General features: G+C 50.9%; 1 protein-coding gene across 10 annotated transcripts in view; it reads left to right on the top strand.

Moving 5' to 3' along the window:
- TSC1 (TSC complex subunit 1) overlaps nucleotides 1-18017 on the top strand; it is a 48194-nt gene that overhangs the window by 18824 nt on the left and 11353 nt on the right. For 9 of the 10 annotated variants that reach the window (XM_042965140.1, XM_042965141.1, XM_042965132.1 and 6 more), the window contains exons 4-15: nucleotides 43-146; nucleotides 1134-1286; nucleotides 3710-3854; nucleotides 5371-5525; nucleotides 5895-5968; nucleotides 12434-12609; nucleotides 13313-13428; nucleotides 13745-13856; nucleotides 14336-14454; nucleotides 16056-16125; nucleotides 16769-16873; nucleotides 17131-17689. In XM_042965140.1, the coding sequence (XP_042821074.1) occupies nucleotides 43-146; nucleotides 1134-1286; nucleotides 3710-3854; nucleotides 5371-5525; nucleotides 5895-5968; nucleotides 12434-12609; nucleotides 13313-13428; nucleotides 13745-13856; nucleotides 14336-14454; nucleotides 16056-16125; nucleotides 16769-16873; nucleotides 17131-17689 (1888 nt within the window). The remainder of the gene's footprint in view (nucleotides 1-42; nucleotides 147-1133; nucleotides 1287-3709; nucleotides 3855-5370; nucleotides 5526-5894; nucleotides 5969-12433; nucleotides 12610-13312; nucleotides 13429-13744; nucleotides 13857-14335; nucleotides 14455-16055; nucleotides 16126-16768; nucleotides 16874-17130; nucleotides 17690-18017) is intronic. The other variant, XM_042965142.1, reaches the window with a different exon arrangement.

Genomic DNA, 18017 nt, shown 5'->3' with positions numbered 1-18017 from the left:
TAAAGGAGATAACTGTCTCCAACCGCCCTTTCCTTTGTCCAGACCGTGGTCCGATGCTCGTAAACACCTTAGTGGATTATTACCTGGAAACCAGTTCTCAGCCGGTATTGCACATCCTGACGACCCTGCAGGAGCCGCACGATAAGGTAACCGCTGGGGCGTCGTGGGGGAGCGCCGAATCCCTTCTCTACCAGCACGACGGCCTCTGCGCACACCCGCTGTGCTGTCTGAGAGCTTGCCGCCTCGACTTCTCCAGAACACAGATGATCCCATTCCCGCACTGTAACTACCCAGGAAAATGATTTGCAGAATTCATGTTTCCCGAGACGTTGACAAAAGAAAGCATATTTCATAGGTTTCCTAAGATGTTGCTGTTCCAAGAAAGCCTGTCGTCCCCGTGCTGTAATTGTCCACTGACAGTTTGACCCATGAGGTACCCATGATCCCGTCATGCTGGCAGTAGGGCTTGAGACTCAATCAACGTGGGGAAATCTGTGGTACAGGTGGCGGACGGGGCTGATTGACGAGCCCTGTTTGCCGAGCACCAGGTGCCTGGAGGGCTCCTCCGTGTTTTATTTTTGTGGGTGGCGGGTGATTGCGGACTTTGGTAAGTGCTGAGATCCTCAATGCGAGTGGCTTCACTAGGATTCGGAGGCCTTGCCGCCGTGTGCCCTTTCCAGTGTGTCTTGTTTTGTTTTGTTGTTTTTCTGGGCTGAGTTTTAACTTCTCGACCACCTGATTTATATTTGGGGCCAAACCACGCGGACGGGGCTCCAGCGGCAATAAGTGGCTACCGCGGGATCCCTCCCAGCTTCAGCGACCCTCCGCAGGCTTGGGGCCAGTGGGTACTGGAAGAAGTGGCTTATTTGCACTTGACGAGAGGGTCCAGGAAGGAGCCTGCTCCCCTTTTTTCTAGACTTGCCAACTGACTGCCTTGTCTCAGGCCAAACACAACCGTATTTCGTTTGCCAGTGTGGTTTTTAAAAATCTTTTGTTTGATCGAGGTCTTGAGGGGCTGGAGTAAACCGTCGCCACCTCGGTTCGTGTGACCCCCATATGTTCACGTGAGGATCTCCCCCCCCTGCCTCCCAGCCTGGCTGAGACGCGCGTCCCCTCTTCTTTTACATTTTCAGCACCTCCTCGACAAAATGAACGACTGTGTGGGCAGAGCCGCCTCGCGGTTGCCCGCCCTGTCGTTGCTGGGCCACGTCATCAGGCTGCAGCCGCCCTGGAAGCACAAGCTGTCTCAAGCACCTCTTTTGCCTTCTTTGCTCAAATGTCTCAAGGTACGATGCGTGCAAGGGTTGGGACGGAACGGCTTTCTGAATGTCGTTTCTGCGAGTCTCGGTAACTGTAAAGCAAGCGAGCTAGACGTTGAGAGTTTAGGAACTTTTAGTGTCTGGCTTTCCTGGCACATAAGGTAATCCACAGTTGGTACTCAGTAAGTCCTCCGAGCGTCCCGGTGACGGTCCCGTATCTTCTGTCCAAGCAAATGTGGCAATACTTCAGGTCAGTTCGAGACGACATTATCCCAGCCCTCTTTTTTTTTTTTTTAATTTTTTTTTTTTTTAACGTTTATTTATTTTTGAGACAGAGACAGAGCATGAACGGGGGAGGGCCAGAGAGAGAGGGAGACACAGAATCCGAAGCAGGCTCCAGGCTCCGAGCCGTCAGCACAGAGCCCGACGCGGGGCTGGAACTCACAGAGCGGGAGATCGTGACCTGAGCCGAAGTCGGACGCCCAACCGACTGAGCCACCCAGGCGCCCCAATCCCAGCCCTCTTTGATTCCATCGTTGTCCGGTCTTCCCTCAGTTAAGCATCTGGATTCTCTTTGGGGGAGCCCTTATTTCTAAATTCTCATTTAGCGAGTAGAAAAATGGCCAAGCGCTCTTTTTAACCATTTGGGAGTGTGCTTTACTTGCAGCTGTAATTACAGTTTTGTTGCTAGAAGGCCTACTGAGTCGCATTCTCCTTTTTGCACGAAATTTAGTGCAATTTGTCTACACAGCGAGTCACAACCTGAATAGAACTTTAGGTTTTAGTTTTGACAGTGGCTTGCTGAAATACTCAAGGCTATTTGCTGAATCTGTTCTAATTCCTGGACTTGTTTCCTATCTATAAAATAAGAAAATGTGGTGAATGTTAACTGCCTGTACCTCACAGAGACGTGAAAATATCCAGCAGTATTTGTTTCTGGGTGGCAGTACCTCTCGGTCATCTGATACGACAGATCGATTCTTGTCTCTGCCAACAAGGGTAACTTTCATTACCCCTAGAGGTGGATCCCAAGGAGTCACATTGGTAGGGTATCGTAAAAACAGGCATTGAACGTTAAGAAAAAAATAGGAACGATTTTAAAAACTTAATTTTTTTAAGTGAATGACTCTGGTGAGACTGTAACTCCATTTTGAGGCACACAGCTTAGTTCAGATTGTAAAATACTTACCTTTTCCAAATGGGTGAACTTTAAAATTACTCCTGGACTGTTAGCCAGGCCCTGCTAGACTATTTTCCTCGACAAAATTAGGGTTAGTCCTTTTTACTGGAACTGGTTACGTAGTCTTGATTCAACTACCAGTATTTTGCATTCTTCGTGTTAGATCGATACCCGCCATGACGAAAGGCTTAGTGCTTAATGTGACAACTAAATCTATTTGAGACTTTATTTCCAGACTCGTAGATTTCCTTTTTTAACGGGAATAATGAATGTCTTAGCCTGCATGGCAGTCTTTTGATCAATGTCTCGTTTCTTAAATCTGAATTCTAGTTACTTGGCAAACATCCATGAGTTAGTGAGGGGTCAGGTGAGCAGCGGTAGCTATTCTGACTTGACTCAATCTGTTGGGTGTTGTGTCGAGTGTCTTCATTTGACCTAAAGTTACAGGACTTGCTATTTAACTAAAGACGTGGTCAGAGGTCACCGTGTCTTCTTTTATCTGTTGGTCTGTGAATGCTGCTGTGGAGTTGAGCGATTAAATAGACTTGGTAGCATAACGCTAATTTTTTCTTAAATTATATTTCTGTTGTAATCCTTTAAACAATAGTGAAATACGTGGGGCACCTGGGTGGCTCAGTCGGTTGAGCGTCCGGCTTCGGCTCGGGTCATGATCTCATGGTTTGTGGGTTCGAGCCCCGCGTCGGGCTCTGTGCTGATGGCTCGGAGCCTGGAGCCTGCTTCGGATTCTGTGTCTCCCTCTCTCTCTGCTCCTTCCCCGCTCGTGCTCGGTCTCTCTCTGTCTCTCGCAAAAATAAATAAACATTAAAAAAATTTTTTAAAAAAGTGAACTACCCGACAATATGTAGCGTTTTTGAAATTGATGTTAAAAAGTAAATATTTTTGGATTTGGTTAAATGAACAAAACCAGTAGCGTTCCTTTGTTCTGTTAAAAAGCAGCCTGTCGTGCTTCTGTCCAAGTGCTGTAAGTACAGCATCCTCAGGCTGGAGGACTTGGGCGTCCTCAGGTCAGGTTGAAGTTCCTCTCCCAGATGGGTTTATCTAGGGGCATCAGACTCAGTACAGTCAAGTCTGATTCAGTATTGTTCCCCCCAAACCTGGAGGATAAGGAAACGAGACTGTGGTGGGGGGCGGGGGGGCTCTAGTTTGTGATCCCCTTAGAATTTAGAGCAGCTTCTTTGTGTGTTGATAGTGCTGATCCGAATGCTGGGCCTAACTGGTGTTTCTTCGTGCTCGACCTTTCCTTCTGCAGGTGGACACCGATGTCATTGTCCTCACAACAGGTGTCTTAGTGTTGATAACCATGCTACCAATGATTCCACAGTCGGGGAAACAGCACCTTCATGATTTCTTTGATATTTTTGGCCGTCTTTCGTCGTGGTGCCTGAAGAAACCAGGTAAAGGTGTCCTTACATGCCTGTTGTTCCCTACCAGTTAGATGCTTTTCTTACCGATTTAACAGGTCATGAGCTGTAAGGGAAGGACAGGTAGAATTTTCTAGCTGGCATGGGTGGTCGTCACTGACCAGCTGAGGAAATACGTTGGGTGCGGCCACTGTCAGCACGAATAAGAATCAGGACTGTGGGACACCTTCCTTATTTTGCTGGCTTAGAAGGATCAGTTGTCAGGGAAACTGGTAGGATGTAAAACTTCCTAGCTGTCGGTAAACTTCAATCTTATCGAAACACCCTCAATCCATGTCGTGGCAGTACAGGACTAAGCTTGTGGAACCTTTTTGTCTTCCTCTGCTGGTCTCTTGTCACAAAACGCAAACCTCCGGTTCTGAGAACCCCTCTCCTCTATGCGGAGGAGGAGGAGGAGGGAAAACGCGGTGTGTCCCGAGTGGGGCGCTCGTTCTGAGCGTGGTGGGATTTTTTCCCCATGTTGGCAGGTAGTCCAGCTCTATCAAATGATTCCGAAGCCGTGGGCCTGTGATACTTGGGATCTTTTGGCGAGCCCGGCACCAGCTACTCCTGTTGCGAACATGAAGCATTAAGCCACGTGACACCGGAGGCTGGAGCTTTCTGTAGGGAACTGAGTAACAAGTGCAGGACCCGCGTGATGCTGGCTTCTTCAGTAGGCTCTTCCTGGGCGGAAAGGGGTGGTCTGTCCGCTGTTAGGGAGGAGCTTTACGGACGCTGTGGACCTTGGGTTTTCTGCGGGGTCTGCGTGAGACTTGATGAACCAAGTGCTGACTTTCCCCCGCTCTCGGCTCCTTAGGCTGGTTTCTGGATAGTAGGTTTTTCGCTCCTGTAGTTACAGATCTGCATAGCTAAGACTACACACCGGTTGCAAAAGGATCTGTCAGTTCGTTTGGCCAGTATTTGAGCTCCTGTGATGTACCAGGCGCTGAGGGCCCGGGCTGAGCGAGACAGTGCCGTTCTCAAGAAACGCTGCCGAACAGGGCAGTGGAGAAGTATCATGACAAATTTTAGGCGGGGGGCTTCTGGCCGGCTCAGTCGGTAGAGTGTGAGCCTCTCGATCTCGGGGTTGTGAGGCTGAGCCCCGTGTGTGGCCTAGCGTTCGCTTAAGGTTTAAAAAGAGGTTTTAAAAAAAAACCACAGCAAATTTTAGGGAGAGTGATTATCATGAGAAAGGTCAGTGTTGTGAGAATGTCGGGTGGAGACTGGAGAGGACCGGAGAGGTTGGATGGGTAGGAGCCTTTATGGGTCACTCTCAGTAGATTGGAGTGTATCCAAAGGCCAGAGGGAGCCACTGACGGACTTTAGACGGGGGTGTCGGAGGTGCTCGGATCTGCATCTCAGCCCAACACGCTCGCTTGCTGTCTTTGGAGCGAGGTGGCGGCAAGTGACCACAGGTCGTGCCGGCAGCCACGTGCTCGTGCCTGCTTTGCACTTTGCACACGTCGCCTCGCGTCCCGCTGAGTCTCCTGTCTGCGGTCTCCCGTTTTAGGCCACGTGACGGAAATCTATCTTGTCCATCTCCACGCCAGCGTCTACGCTCTTTTTCATCGCCTCTATGGAATGTACCCTTGCAACTTTGTCTCCTTTCTACGCTCTCACTACAGTATGAAGGAGAACTTGGACACTTTCGAAGAGGTGGTCAGGGTAAGTGAAGACCGCCCATTTGATACTCCGCGTCCCATGCACGCGGCCCGCGGCTGGGGCTTCCGTGTTCAGAGGTAGACAGATTTTGAGCAGAAGCTCGGCTTCCCCCGCCCAGCCCCAGCCCCAGCCCCAGGCAACCGCTGATGTGCATTCTGCCTTTGTAGACCGGCCTGTCCCAACGAACGAACGTTTCCCAGAAACGGAAGCACCCCGTACGTGGTGTTCTGGGAGTGGTGTGACGTGTCGGGTCCACCCAGGCTGTGGCGGGCGTCGGGGCCTCGTTCCTTTCTATTGTCAAGTAATATTCCATTGTGTGGAGATAGCGCAGAGATTGAGCTTTTTGTAATTTGTCACCCCAAACTCTTCTAGCCGATGATGGAGCATGTGCGAATTCACCCGGAATTAGTGACTGGATCCAAGGACCACGAACTGGACCCTCGAAGGTATAGAAATGGAGCCGGCGACTCAGAATTTTGCAGCATCTCCCTGACAGGTTAATCATGTGATGTAGGCGATGTCCTAGGTGGAGGTATTATTTGGAAACAGAGGCCCTTCTACTTAGGGGATCACAGTGTTTTGAAGGACTGGTACAGCTAAAACTTTGTATGAGTCTAAGACACATTCCTCGCAGGCAGAGAATAACTCTTTCCGCAGAGTGGAGGCAGGTGCGGTGCGGACAGCTGTCCTACAGAACCCCGGGAAGGCTCCCAGCTCGGTGGCGCCCGTGACCGTGTGAGGCAGGCCATGCGGTGTGTGGTTGAAAACAAGCGGATTGTGGCAGGTGTGGACGTTGAGTTGTTAGACTCCGCCTGCGTGGAAGCAGGCCACTGCCATCCTCCGTGGGACCCTGAGAAGTTTCCGGGTGTGCTCCCTGGAGAAATCGCACCTGGAGGCTTCCTCTTTGAGGATACCTGGCGTGGGGGAGGGCAGGGCTGAGTCCAGACTGAGAAGGGAAGGGAGTGACGTTCTCTGCGTGGATCTGTGAGAAGCTCAGCTCCTCCCCCAACTTTTCTCTGGCTCACGGCTCCCTCGGCCGAGGCTTGAACCCCTTTTGGGGAAACTGGTCCACAGATGCTGACATCTGGGGATCTCCCACTGCCCGGTCCTCTCACGGCGAACCTCACCCCGCAGGCCCTCTCTCTGCCACTCGGAGCCTCAGTCACCGTACAGCCACTTACTGTGTGTGAGAGATGCTGGCTGTGGAGAGGGAGACAGAGTGTGTGTGTAAAGTTTAACGGATCACGTGAATACCTGTGCGTGCAGCCACCGCCCGGCGTCCCAGATGAACATTCCCAGCCGTCTTTCTCCCTGTTCCCTGTCCCACTCGAGGGAGCCCACTGTTCTTGCTTTTATGTGGATCGTTCTTTCTTTTCTTTAGAGTTTGACCACATGTATTGTTGGGCTTTGGAAAGCTGATTAGGAGGCCAGGCCAGGCTAAGGAAAGGGCAGTCTTGTCACCATTAGATGAAGGAGTGCAGGAGACGCGAGGAAGAGCCCAGTGTCTGAGTGTCCACCCGGCTTCCCTCATTGAGACTTTAGTGGAGCCTCTGGAGGGGAAGCCGGTGGGCAAGGTCATTCCCGAATGAGTCCCGAGAACCCGGGCTCACCGGAGTCCGCGCATCTGGCAAGGCCCGTGGCGAGCCCGCCTCCTGGATGTGCTGCCGGAACCTGGCAGCGTGGCTTGGCTCACGGAGGCCCGCCTCCAGGAGCGGGTCAGAGCAGTGTCCTCCTGGGGGGCCGATCCAGGCAGAGAAGGGAGAGCGGGGCCTTGGTCAGTGCTGAATCAGGACCGACTAAGCATAGCGCATCCGGGCCGGGCTCGCCTGCACGCCGTGTCCCTCCATTAAGCAGATAGAGCGGTGGCAGCGGGGACATGGCCGTCTGTCGCGCCTCATGCACGGCTTCGTTCTGCCCCTCCCTGCCCTCCCCTGTGTCTTGTGGCTTTTTTCCCCGGTTTGCTCTTGTTTTCATGGAGCGCACCCTCTCGTAGCCTTGAGAGAAAGGAAGCAGCTGCCCGGCGGGATGCACACCTCTAGTCCTCGTCGTCCCGCGCTCGGAGGGCGTCATTCCATCGCCACCCTGCCGCCAGTGTTGCCGTCGAAATCCAAAGCTGCTCTCACTCCTCGCCGGCTGTGCTGCTGTGTTCTTCTCTGCGGGAGCCTGGAGAGTCTTCTCCTTGCTCTCACGTTCTGGCACTTCCTGGTCAGAGTCTGTTCTCATTATTCAATCTGGAAACTCTTATCTTTAGGCTCTAGGAAACTCTCGTTCGTTATTTCGTGCTCGATCTCCTTGCCCCGTGGTGTCTGGCTGGCACTGTTGGTATGTGGATCGGGGCCTCAGAGAGTGGTTCTTTGCTTTTCTTTGCTCCCCTGTTTTCTTGTGTCTTTGCTCTTTGGCTCCTTCTAAAGGTTTCCTCGTTTTTAGCATTCAGTCCTGTCGCGGCTACGTTCCCATGCCTAGCGCCGTGTTTTGAACGTCTGAGAGCTTTTTACGGTTCTCCGAATGCTCCTCTTTACGGTAGCTGTTTTGGGTTTCAGGGCTACAGCCTTTCACGTCTTGGAGAAAGCCGAATGTTGTTTGTTCCCCGTGTAATCCATTGACTCCTGTTCTTTTGAAGTCTTCGCGGCTTTCTGCAAAGATCTGACAGTCTGCCTGTGTCTGGGTAAGGAGCCAGAGAGATCTGTTCGCAGGGTGGGGCTCACTGCCTCTGAGCTCCTGCATGTGTCAACCTGAGCAGCGCTTGGAAATACTGACGTCAGTATCGAGTTTGCTGGTGGAGTTTTTGTGGAGAAGGGTCTTCTGATCTCTAGCCTGGGGAGGGGCTGGCCGCCACCGAGGAGAAGAGGCTGGTCGTGGGAGGGGCTGGTGGTCTCGACATCCAGAGTGGACACGCTCACTTAGTTCCCTTGTTTGAGTGGTATTCACACCCTCCACTCTTTCCGGAAGAGTTCAGTAGCTCAGTCCTGAAACCGTGTCTTATCCTTTCCAGAGAATAGCCCAGATTTCTGCTGCCCGGGAGCGTAGAGTCGGGGAGGGGACCCCGGGACTCTAACTGCCCCTCAAATAGTTTTCACCCTATCGTCCCGATGCTAACTGGCCTGTCTACCTGTGCTCCTCTCCAGTTCCAGAAGGACTTGATGTGTAAAAATTCTGTACCTTTTGAAGGATTCTGCAGGATGAGTCAGGTTGAGTTTTAGCTTTGAGACAGAGGGAGCTTAAGGCTCTGCTTTCATGGATTTGTGGCGTCGGTTACCTCTGGGCCGTCTGCCTTCCAGCTTCAGGAACCTGTCGTGCTGCTCTCCCTTCTCCCATTCTTCTCCTTCTCGTAGGTTTATATTAAGAAGAAACGAATCCCTACTGTAGGCTTGGTGGGTTTGGGAGGTTGTACAGTCGGAGGAGTATGTTCAGTCTAGGATATGAACTTGGAAGTCTCCCAGGCCAGTTTAGAGAGCCTTGCTCCCTTCGCGTAGGCAGGGGTCATCTGGCTTTTGGAGAAAGCTCTAACCCAGAAGACAAGAGACCAACCTAAAGAGAAAAAGGAACTAGAAAGGAACCGTGATAATACAGAGATGTCATAGCCACTGAGATGGGGCATTTGAGCACATGGAGAGGTCAGAGTGCCACGGAGGGGAACATTCAGAGACTGAGAAAGAGCGCTTGAAAATGAAAAATGAGAGCTACTATGGTAGATTCCTTGACAAAAGTCCTGGAAGATAGAGTTGAGAGTGTCTCAGAAAACAGAATCAAAGAATACAGAGGAGGAGTATTCTGAGCAGAAAGATACTTAAAATAACCAGTCCAGGAAGTCTGACATCTCATAAAAAAATAGTTTTAAAAAGAGAGGAGAAAACTTTTGTGGGGTAAGAAATTGTAAAAGACATAGTAGAAGAAAATCTCCAGACGGACACGCGTTTCCAGATTGAAGGGGCTCACCCGGCACCCGGCCGCAACCAGTGAGAAAGAATGCTCCCAAGTCTCAATGCTCATTGTGGTGAATTCAGGACACCAGGGACAAAACTTTTAGAGAGAGGAAACACCAAAATGCATCATAAGGATAAAGTCGGAATGGTGTTAGCTTCTGAGACTAATTGAGACGAAAGGGTTTTCCACTTAGAATTCTAGACCCAGCCAAACTGCCTGTCAAGCGTGATACTTTTAGCTATGCAAGGACTCCGGTTTACCTCCCACCTTCCCCTCCTCAGCTAACTACTGGAGCACGTGTCCCATCAAAAGGAGAGGAGAATAGGGGGAGACATAGGGTCCAGGAAATGAGGGGGCCTGACCTAGGGTCGTGGTCAAGGGAAGTCTTGGGATAACACTGCATTGCAGTGCTAAGAACAAGCGGTCTCAACTGACGTGGGAGAGACAGGGCTCCAGAAGGGAGCTATTTAGAGAGAGGGTAATAATTCTGGCAGATTATTTGCATATCGTTATGTAAAAATTACATTAGGCATTGTTTCAGAGCTGTTAGAGTAAATTTAGGAAGAATTATAATAGATACACAGAAGACTGAGGAAAAGAAACAGAAAAATCCAACCTCTGGGACAAACTAAATCGAACAGAAAGGGAAATCTCGTGTTACACTCTTCGGCTAGCGCGTAGTACTTACATAGTCATAATGATTGTCGAAAACCGATTTTGAGAATAAAGCAACACGTGATACACATCTATTGAGAGCATCAGGGAGGAGGGAAAAGGGTGTAGGGAAGTGGCCTACCTCGTCACCTACTGTCATAGGAAGTTAACAGGTGATATGTGATCTGTACATCAGGAAATTGAGAGCTCAGAGCGTATTTAGAAATACGCGGGCAGGGTACCAGTTCGGCCGACAGAATTGGAAACAGCTGCCAAAGCGCTTGAGGGGCGTGGCATGGGAGGGGCCTTTTAATCCTACGAAGGCTTTTGCAACTACCGTGTTTGACTGAGGTAAGATGCCGTGGAGTACTTCTGTTTCATGTTTGCCCGCGAAAGAAAAAAAGATGCCACAAAAACTGACACCCAACCGATGAGATTTTACTTCCCGGTTTCCGAGAGATTAAAGTACGGAGAGTCCCTTTGAGAATCGAGGAAAATACTGTGAGTGCACGTATTCGTGACGACGTCAGACATCTGAACGCATTCCTACTGTGTTACGATTCTCACTTTCTTCTCTCAAATCGACGTTCCTACGTAAGCAGCCTGATCGTTGCTCTCACTCCGTCCCTTTGCCGGTCACGCTGAGAACACACCAGGCGGAGGCTGCTGCCCATACACACAGACACCACGGACAGCTAGCAACCGCGTAGACCAGATGTGTGGCAGTGACCTCGAACGGCTCTCCTCTTAGGGATGCTGCCTACGCCCTGGACTCTTGTTCTGTATTTGAGATCCCATTTTCAGCATCTCAGATTGAAGAACGTTCTAGAACAGTTGTGGAGGAGGAGTAGATGTTTTGTTGGGGTAAACCCACGGAGTGCCCTTAGTGCTGGGCTGCTTTTCTGTAAAGTTGGGAACGTGAAAATGAGAGTCTTGCCGGATTGCTACTTACTTAGGAACCCGTATGGCGAAATTACGTGGTCTGAAAGGAAGTTTGTACTGGAGCAGGTGGATGCTGCATTCATCGTTAGGGCTTTGTAGAACATTTGGCAAATGTTGAACAGGTGGAAAGGGGAAAGACTATCACTCTTGACTTCAGTTCTTTTAGTTGGAATACTTCGTGTGGTCATCTCCATCACTTTGTGGGCATATCTCTGAGTAGTTTTGAATCCCTTCTTCATTTAAGCTCATACCCTGACCATCTTATGTCACTGAATCTTTGGAAACGTGATTTTTCCAATCAGCTTTAGGAAGGTGTAGTCTACATACACTAAGATTCGTCAGTTTTGTTAAGTTCTGACAAAAGTCCGGTCACGATAACGAATGTTCCGTTGCCCGCAAGGTTCCTTCGTGTCCTTTGTGGTCGGTGTCCTTCCTGACTCTTGGCAGCCATTGACCTGCGGAAAGCATGCTTTTTCATGATGGTATGATCATTTTTCTTCTCTAGAATATGTCTCCGTGGTTTGACTTTGGGTTATTTCTTTTTTTCTTTCTGCCCTATAAGCTGTGCTGGGTATTGTCCGTCCTGATGTGTGTCGATTTCCGTAAGCTAAAGCCTAGAGGTGTAACTGTGGATCACGTGACAGGAATCTTTGGACGATCTTAAACACGTTCTCGTGGGCGTTCTCTGGGTTTGAGTCTTTCTGTGGCGTCTTTCCGGTCTAGCGATGGATTAGAACTCCCCAGCCTTTGATTAGTGACCTCGAATCGACCTCTGCTCCCTGGCAGCTTCCAAGTCTCCCTGTTCTTCGATGCCCTCTGTTCTGAGGGAGATTTCCCCCTAGCGACTGCTCTGTGTAGTTCTCTTTTGAGGCTCTTTCTAGTCTTGTGTTGATGACGTTTTGGTTTCAGATTAGTTTCTGATAATCGGATGTCACCATTTTAAATAGGGAGGCCTTAGGTCTGATTCTTAGCGTGCCAGTACCGTTTACTCTTTGGGCTGGCATGCTTCAGCCTCGTCCTTGGCCGGTCCTAGCTCTGTGCCCGGCCCCGAGTTAGCATTCTTAAGCCTTTGGTTGTTTGAGAAAATGGATTACACCTTGCATTTCTTTTTTTTTTTTTTTTTTTTAATTTTTTTTTTTTTTTTTTTTTTTCGACGTTTTTTTATTTTATTTTTGGGACAGAGAGAGACAGAGCATGAACGGGGGAGGGGCAGAGAGAGAGGGAGACACAGAATCGGAAACAGGCTCCAGGCTCCGAGCCATCAGCCCAGAGCCTGACGCGGGGCTCGAACTCACGGACCGCGAGATCGTGACCTGGCTGAAGTCGGACGCTTAACCGACTGCGCCACCCAGGCGCCCCTTGCATTTCTTAACTTGTGTTGCCTTCTCCAGGTGGAAGAGATTAGAAACGCACGATGTTGTGATAGAGTGTGCCAAAATCTCTCTGGACCCCACAGAAGCCTCGTATGAAGACGGCGACTCTGTGTCCCCCCAGGTGTCAGCACACTTTCCTCATCGTGCGGCCGATGTGGCCGCCAGCCCTTACGTCGACACGCAGAATAGCTGTGGTGAGAGTGACTTCGGTTCTTACTGCTCTACAGCTTTGTCTCTGGAGAACACCGTTGATTTTTGTCAACCTCATTGTCTCTTCCCGGAGTAAGACTTCACTTCAGCTCCTAGGAACGGTTTCCCAAATATTTAAAATTAGAATTCGCCTCCAGTTTCTCCTGATTAATTCCTCTGTCCCATTTAATTTAAAGTCCCGCATCCTCGATCTCCTGTATCTCCCACCCGACAGTTTGCCAGCAGACTCGGGAGTGGGTTTTTAACACGTTTCCGAAAAGGAAAAATACTCGGCTTCTAGGCAGGGAGTCTTTCTACATTCATTACAGGCAGTTGTAGTGAGGCCCTGCGGGCTGTAGCACTGACCCAGTTCCAGTGAGTCTGGACGACGTAGAATTGGTTTCTAGAAAAGGTGGGCTTATCCATAGGCAGTACCCATTACGGGTATCATCCCAGCTGTGCTTTCTCAAGGCTGTGCTTTCTCCCCGCTGACGCTTCCTTGGACATTAGCTCTTACTGAACTTTATTTCCAAAGAGCATTTAAAGAGCCGTGCAGACGTTACTTCGTCCCCGGTGCCTTGGGAGTCCCCTTAGTTTTTTTTTAAATGTGCATATCGTCTAATGGTTTAAAGTGCCGTAATTTTTTTCTTTTCCAGAATAATCTAAAGTCACACACTAACCTGCTGTGCTCTTGCCCTTTCATTGTAGGGAGTGCTACCTCGACCCCTTATTCCAGCTCTCGGCTGACATTGTTAAATACGCCCGGGCAGCCACCTCAGACTCTGAGTCCCCCATCAACACGGCTGTTGGCTGAGCCGCCACAAGTATGGTGTTAAAGAGCGCGCCTGCTCGCTTCTCTCCTTGCTGGGGAAGTTGCCCATTTGGGTCGGGCTTTAGCATGTGGTTGGGAAAATCTGACACTGCTCATTTTAGGACTGGTTTTCAAGGATGCGTGGTATTAGGGCAGTTAGTTACTGTTGCCACTTGGGTTTCTCTTGGAGTCTAGACTTACAGAATGCGTCTTGTCTCGCAGTAGAGCCTTAATAAGATGCCTGTTTCCGTTTCGTCTTGGATAGACTAAGGCTTGGGGATGGCCTGGTGCTCATTTCTCATTGCTGACGTGCCTTATTAACTTCCCAGGCTACTCTCTGGAGCCCATCTATGGTTTGTGGTATGACCACTCCTCCAACTTCTCCTGGAAACGTCCCACCTGACCTGTCACACCCTTACAGTAAAGTCTTTGGTACAACTGGTACGTGTGTCTGGGGCTGGACTCGGTTGCTTGGTCTGGGCCTGCTGGGTAGGGCAAGGAACTGTCTCCTAGGTCTGATGGTGAGTTTGGGCTGCTGACAGTTGTAAACCTGTTTTTGTTTTGTTTTGTTGTTAGAGAGAGAGGGCGCAAGTGAGCGAGAGGCGGGGAGGGAGGAGAGTTGGGGTGCAGAGAGAAAAAACGAGGGCTCACCTGGTGTGGGGCTCAAACTCGAGAACCATGAGACCACGACCCGAGCCGAAGTCAGATACTTAACCGATTGAGCCACCCCGGTACCCCAGTAAACCTGTTTTGGACGCTTGATGCGAACCTTGGGGCTTTAAGAACATAGAAGGTGGACCAAAACAACAACTCTAGATCCCTAGAAAGTTAAGTCTGGCGGCTTTCTTTACAGTCCGGTTGGAAAAAATTCAGAGTTTTCTAATAGGCTTAGTGATGGTGTGTGTGTCGTCTGTGAACAGGTGGAAAAGGGACTCCTCTGGGAACCCCAGCAACTTCTCCTCCTCCAGCCCCACTCTGCCACCCAGACGACTACGTTCACCCATCCGTCCTGCAGGCCACGGCCACGCCCCCCAGGAAGGTACGCTCGCGCTCGCCTGCGGTCCCTCTGCCTCCGCACGGTGACCCACGGGCAGCCTCGCCCTGGGAAGGAAGCTTGTCACGTCAGGTGGAGTCTGGACCTGAAACGTGATGGGTTTGGATCAGAACAACTGGAAATACTGGCTAAAGGGCAGCTCTCGCACTGTGATCTGCTGACCCCGGGACCCCAGAACCCTTTTCGGGGACCCAGTAGGTCGACTGCCTTCACAGTAATACTAACCTGCTCTGCCCTCCTGACCCGGTCGGCATTTGCTCTCGAGTGCGGTATGGTGGGCGGGAACAGCCGGCCCCCGGCACACATCAGGGCGGGCACCAAACCATCCGGGGGCACGGCCTCCTTCTTCCTTAACGTGTTTCTTCAGTTTAAGGGGGGGAAGATAAAAAACCAAAAACACCAGTACCTTAAGAGTCTCTATAGAAAGCAATAAAAGTGATTAATTTTATGACATCGCGACCCTTGAGACCACGTACGTTTACGATTCTCTTTGATAAAACACAAGCTACTTCGTGGGCACTGGTGCCGTTACTTGAGTTGGTGCTGGACCGGCTGCGTTTTTCATGGACCACCGGTTTTATCTGAAGGAACGGTTGACAGACAGACTGCGGTTATGCAGACCTGAGTAGGAGACAGGCCATTGCTTACGTGACCAGCTGAGCCTGTCACTTCAAAATAGACGATGGACAGTCTTTGTTGCCAGTGATAAAATTCACCTCTCGGGCGAGGTCAGGATACGAAACGGCTGCTCTCTGCTACCATGATCTGGATGGTGTCCCCGAGACTTTTGTGATGAGACTGGAAAGTCCTGGGGATCTTGGGGAATAATTGAGTTTTCGATGTCGCGTGGTGAATATTTGCACGTTGGGGAGCTCTGCGCCATGTGGCGAGCCAGCGCCTTTTGAATGTTTCCGTGCGTGGCGTTACCAGAGGCGGCGGACGTAAAGGTGTGTTCGGGGTACAGAGCAGGCCAGTGGATTCGAATGCAGGACGAAGGGCAGGTGCCACGGCTTCAGAGTCCACGCTGCACCTAAGTTCACGAAATGACTCCGTCAGGTCTCGGTGTGATAGGAAAGATTAAGTCTTTGCGTGGCTGCTTAACACGGGGCCTAGCGGCGTCGCCAGGGTAGCGCGGGGCAGGGCTCCAGGGAGAGGCAGGGTGGGAATCTGCCGTCCAGCCAGGAGAGCTGGCAACACGGAGGACACTTCAGTCTTCTCACTCGAGTTCTTACTGTTTTGTGTTGGGAGCTATAGTCGCGTTTCATAGAAGGTTATGTTGTTCGTGTTTACACGTAGTGGGTTTGTTCTTTTTAAGTGAATTAGTAAGTATTTAAAAACTTCTTGTTTTGATTTCTAATACGGTTGCCTATCAATAGATAGAACCCCATAAAGGAAAAGCTCACGGAACTCTCAGTTCTTAAGACTCTAAAGGCATCCTGGTACCAAACACTTTGAGAACCACTGAGCTAAACTTTAAACTTCTTTATAACGTGTTAGCGCTTTAGCGTTTTAGGGTATTTCTCTTACATAAGAGAACACGTACGCAGTTTCCTGGCTTGTCACGTAAATGATGCCTGTCTTTTCAGGAAGAGAGAACAGATTCAGCAAGGCCCTGTCTACACAGACAACACCATCTTCCGAATGACAGAGGATTAGGTAAGGTCTCTGGGTAACACTAGGCGTTGCTTGTCTCCTCTTGGGTTAGATGTGGAAACAAGAAAATTCTGGAACACCACAAACGGTGAAGCCCAGAGATAATGAAACATAATCAGTTCTAAAAACCAATCTAATAATAACATCCAAAAAAGTGCTTTTAAGCTATTGCGGTGGAGTGCCTGTGTTTTGCACTGGTCAGACGGTTTTATCTGTTCCCTGGGACCTTAGAATAGAGGATTTTAGGGACGCCCGGGGGCCGCTCAGTGAAGCATCTGACTCTTGGTTTCGACTCGGGTCATGATCTCACAGTTCGTGAGTCTGAGCCCCTCGTCGGGCTCTGCACTGACAGTGCAGGGCTTGCTTGGGATTCTTTCCCTCTCTGTCTGCCCCTCCCCTGCTTGCTCTCAAATAAAACTATAAAAAAAAAAAAAGATTTTATTTTCTGTGGGATTAATCCTCCATACCTTTAATCAGACCCTTGATTATAGCTTTCTGGAGTAGCTCCAGGGAGAGCCGCCCCGCGCGCTCCTCCGTGCACTCGGCAGGACGAGTCGTGATGGCGTCTTCTGCAGTGGAACAGCTTTGCGGTTGTGGGGGTTACCAGTGTGTTTTTTTGACTCGCGCTGTCTTTGTTTCTCTTTAGAAGAGCTACCTGGCAGCAAAGGTTCTGTCACTCTCAGTGACCTTCCAGGGTTTCTAGGGGACCTGGCCTCGGAAGAAGATAGTGTTGAAAAAGATAAAGAAGAAGGTGAGGTGTGGGATTCTGGGCCCGGACGGGATCGCCACTTGATGACAAAGCGCTCATTGTGCCCTAAAACCGGGATTTAGTGTCGACGCTCCCAGGCTTGCTGGGCTTTTCTTCTCCAGGGGGTAGAAGATGGGAGTCTCATTCTGGGTCTTACGTGTCGCTCTGGGTGGCACTCGGCATCACACAGCCCCCACGGCCCGGCCTCGCCCAGATGGCCCGTTTACAGTGGCGCCTCCTGTCTCCCTCCCTCCTCTCAGCGGCAATATCTAAAGAGCTCTCCGAGATCACCACAGCTGACGCCGAGCTCCTGGTTCCTCGAGGAGGCTTCGACTCTCCCTTCTACCGGGACAGTCTCCCGGGCTGCCCTCGGAAGACCCATTCGGCCGCCTCCGTCGCGCACGGCACCAGTGTGAACCCTGAGCCTTTAAACTCCTCCCTGGACAAGCTTGGGCCTGACGCACCAAAGCAAGCCTTTACTCCCATAGATCTGCCCTGTGGAGGCACCAGCGAGAGCCCTGCCGGGAACAGGGAGCGCCAGGCGTCGCTGGAGACCAACATCCTCACTCCCAGCCCTTGTAAAATCCCGCCTCAGAGGGGCGTGGGCCTTGGAAGTGGGCAGCCTCCCCCTTACGAGCATCTTTTTGAGGTGGCGTTGCCAAAGACCGCCCATCACTTCGTCGGCAAGAAGACCAAGGAACTGTTAAAGAAAGCGAAAGGAAACGCGGAGGAAGACCATGCGCCCTCTACCTCCCCAGTGGAAATACTGGATAGACTGATACAGCAGGGAGCGGACGCACACAGCAAGGAGCTGAACAGGTAAGGCCCCGACCCGTTCTCTTCCCTTTCAATGTCCGGTTTCATCAGAAAATACAGGCAGTCAGGGACGGACGCGGGACTCGTTCCCTGTGCTCATGGAGGCAGCTGGCTCCCCCGTGTCTGTCAGTGCCCTTCCAGTCTGGCACCTCTGCGTGTGCGGGACCGTGTCGCGTCCACACGCACCTGACCGCGGCGGTCCCGGGGCCGCCGACCCGTGCCGCCGTACCGTGACGAAGCTCAGACACATTCACGGCTGCTCCGAAAATCGGAGGATGAGGTTGTGGTATTCAGGTGGCACAGGGAGGTTTGTCCCAGCGTTTCCTTATCT

This window comes from Panthera tigris, chromosome D4, assembly GCF_018350195.1.
Source record: "Panthera tigris isolate Pti1 chromosome D4, P.tigris_Pti1_mat1.1, whole genome shotgun sequence".
Taxonomy (NCBI): Eukaryota; Metazoa; Chordata; class Mammalia; order Carnivora; family Felidae; genus Panthera; species Panthera tigris.
The sequence above is the reverse complement of the archived record's forward strand: the minus strand, read 5'-3'. Positions and strand labels throughout refer to the sequence as shown.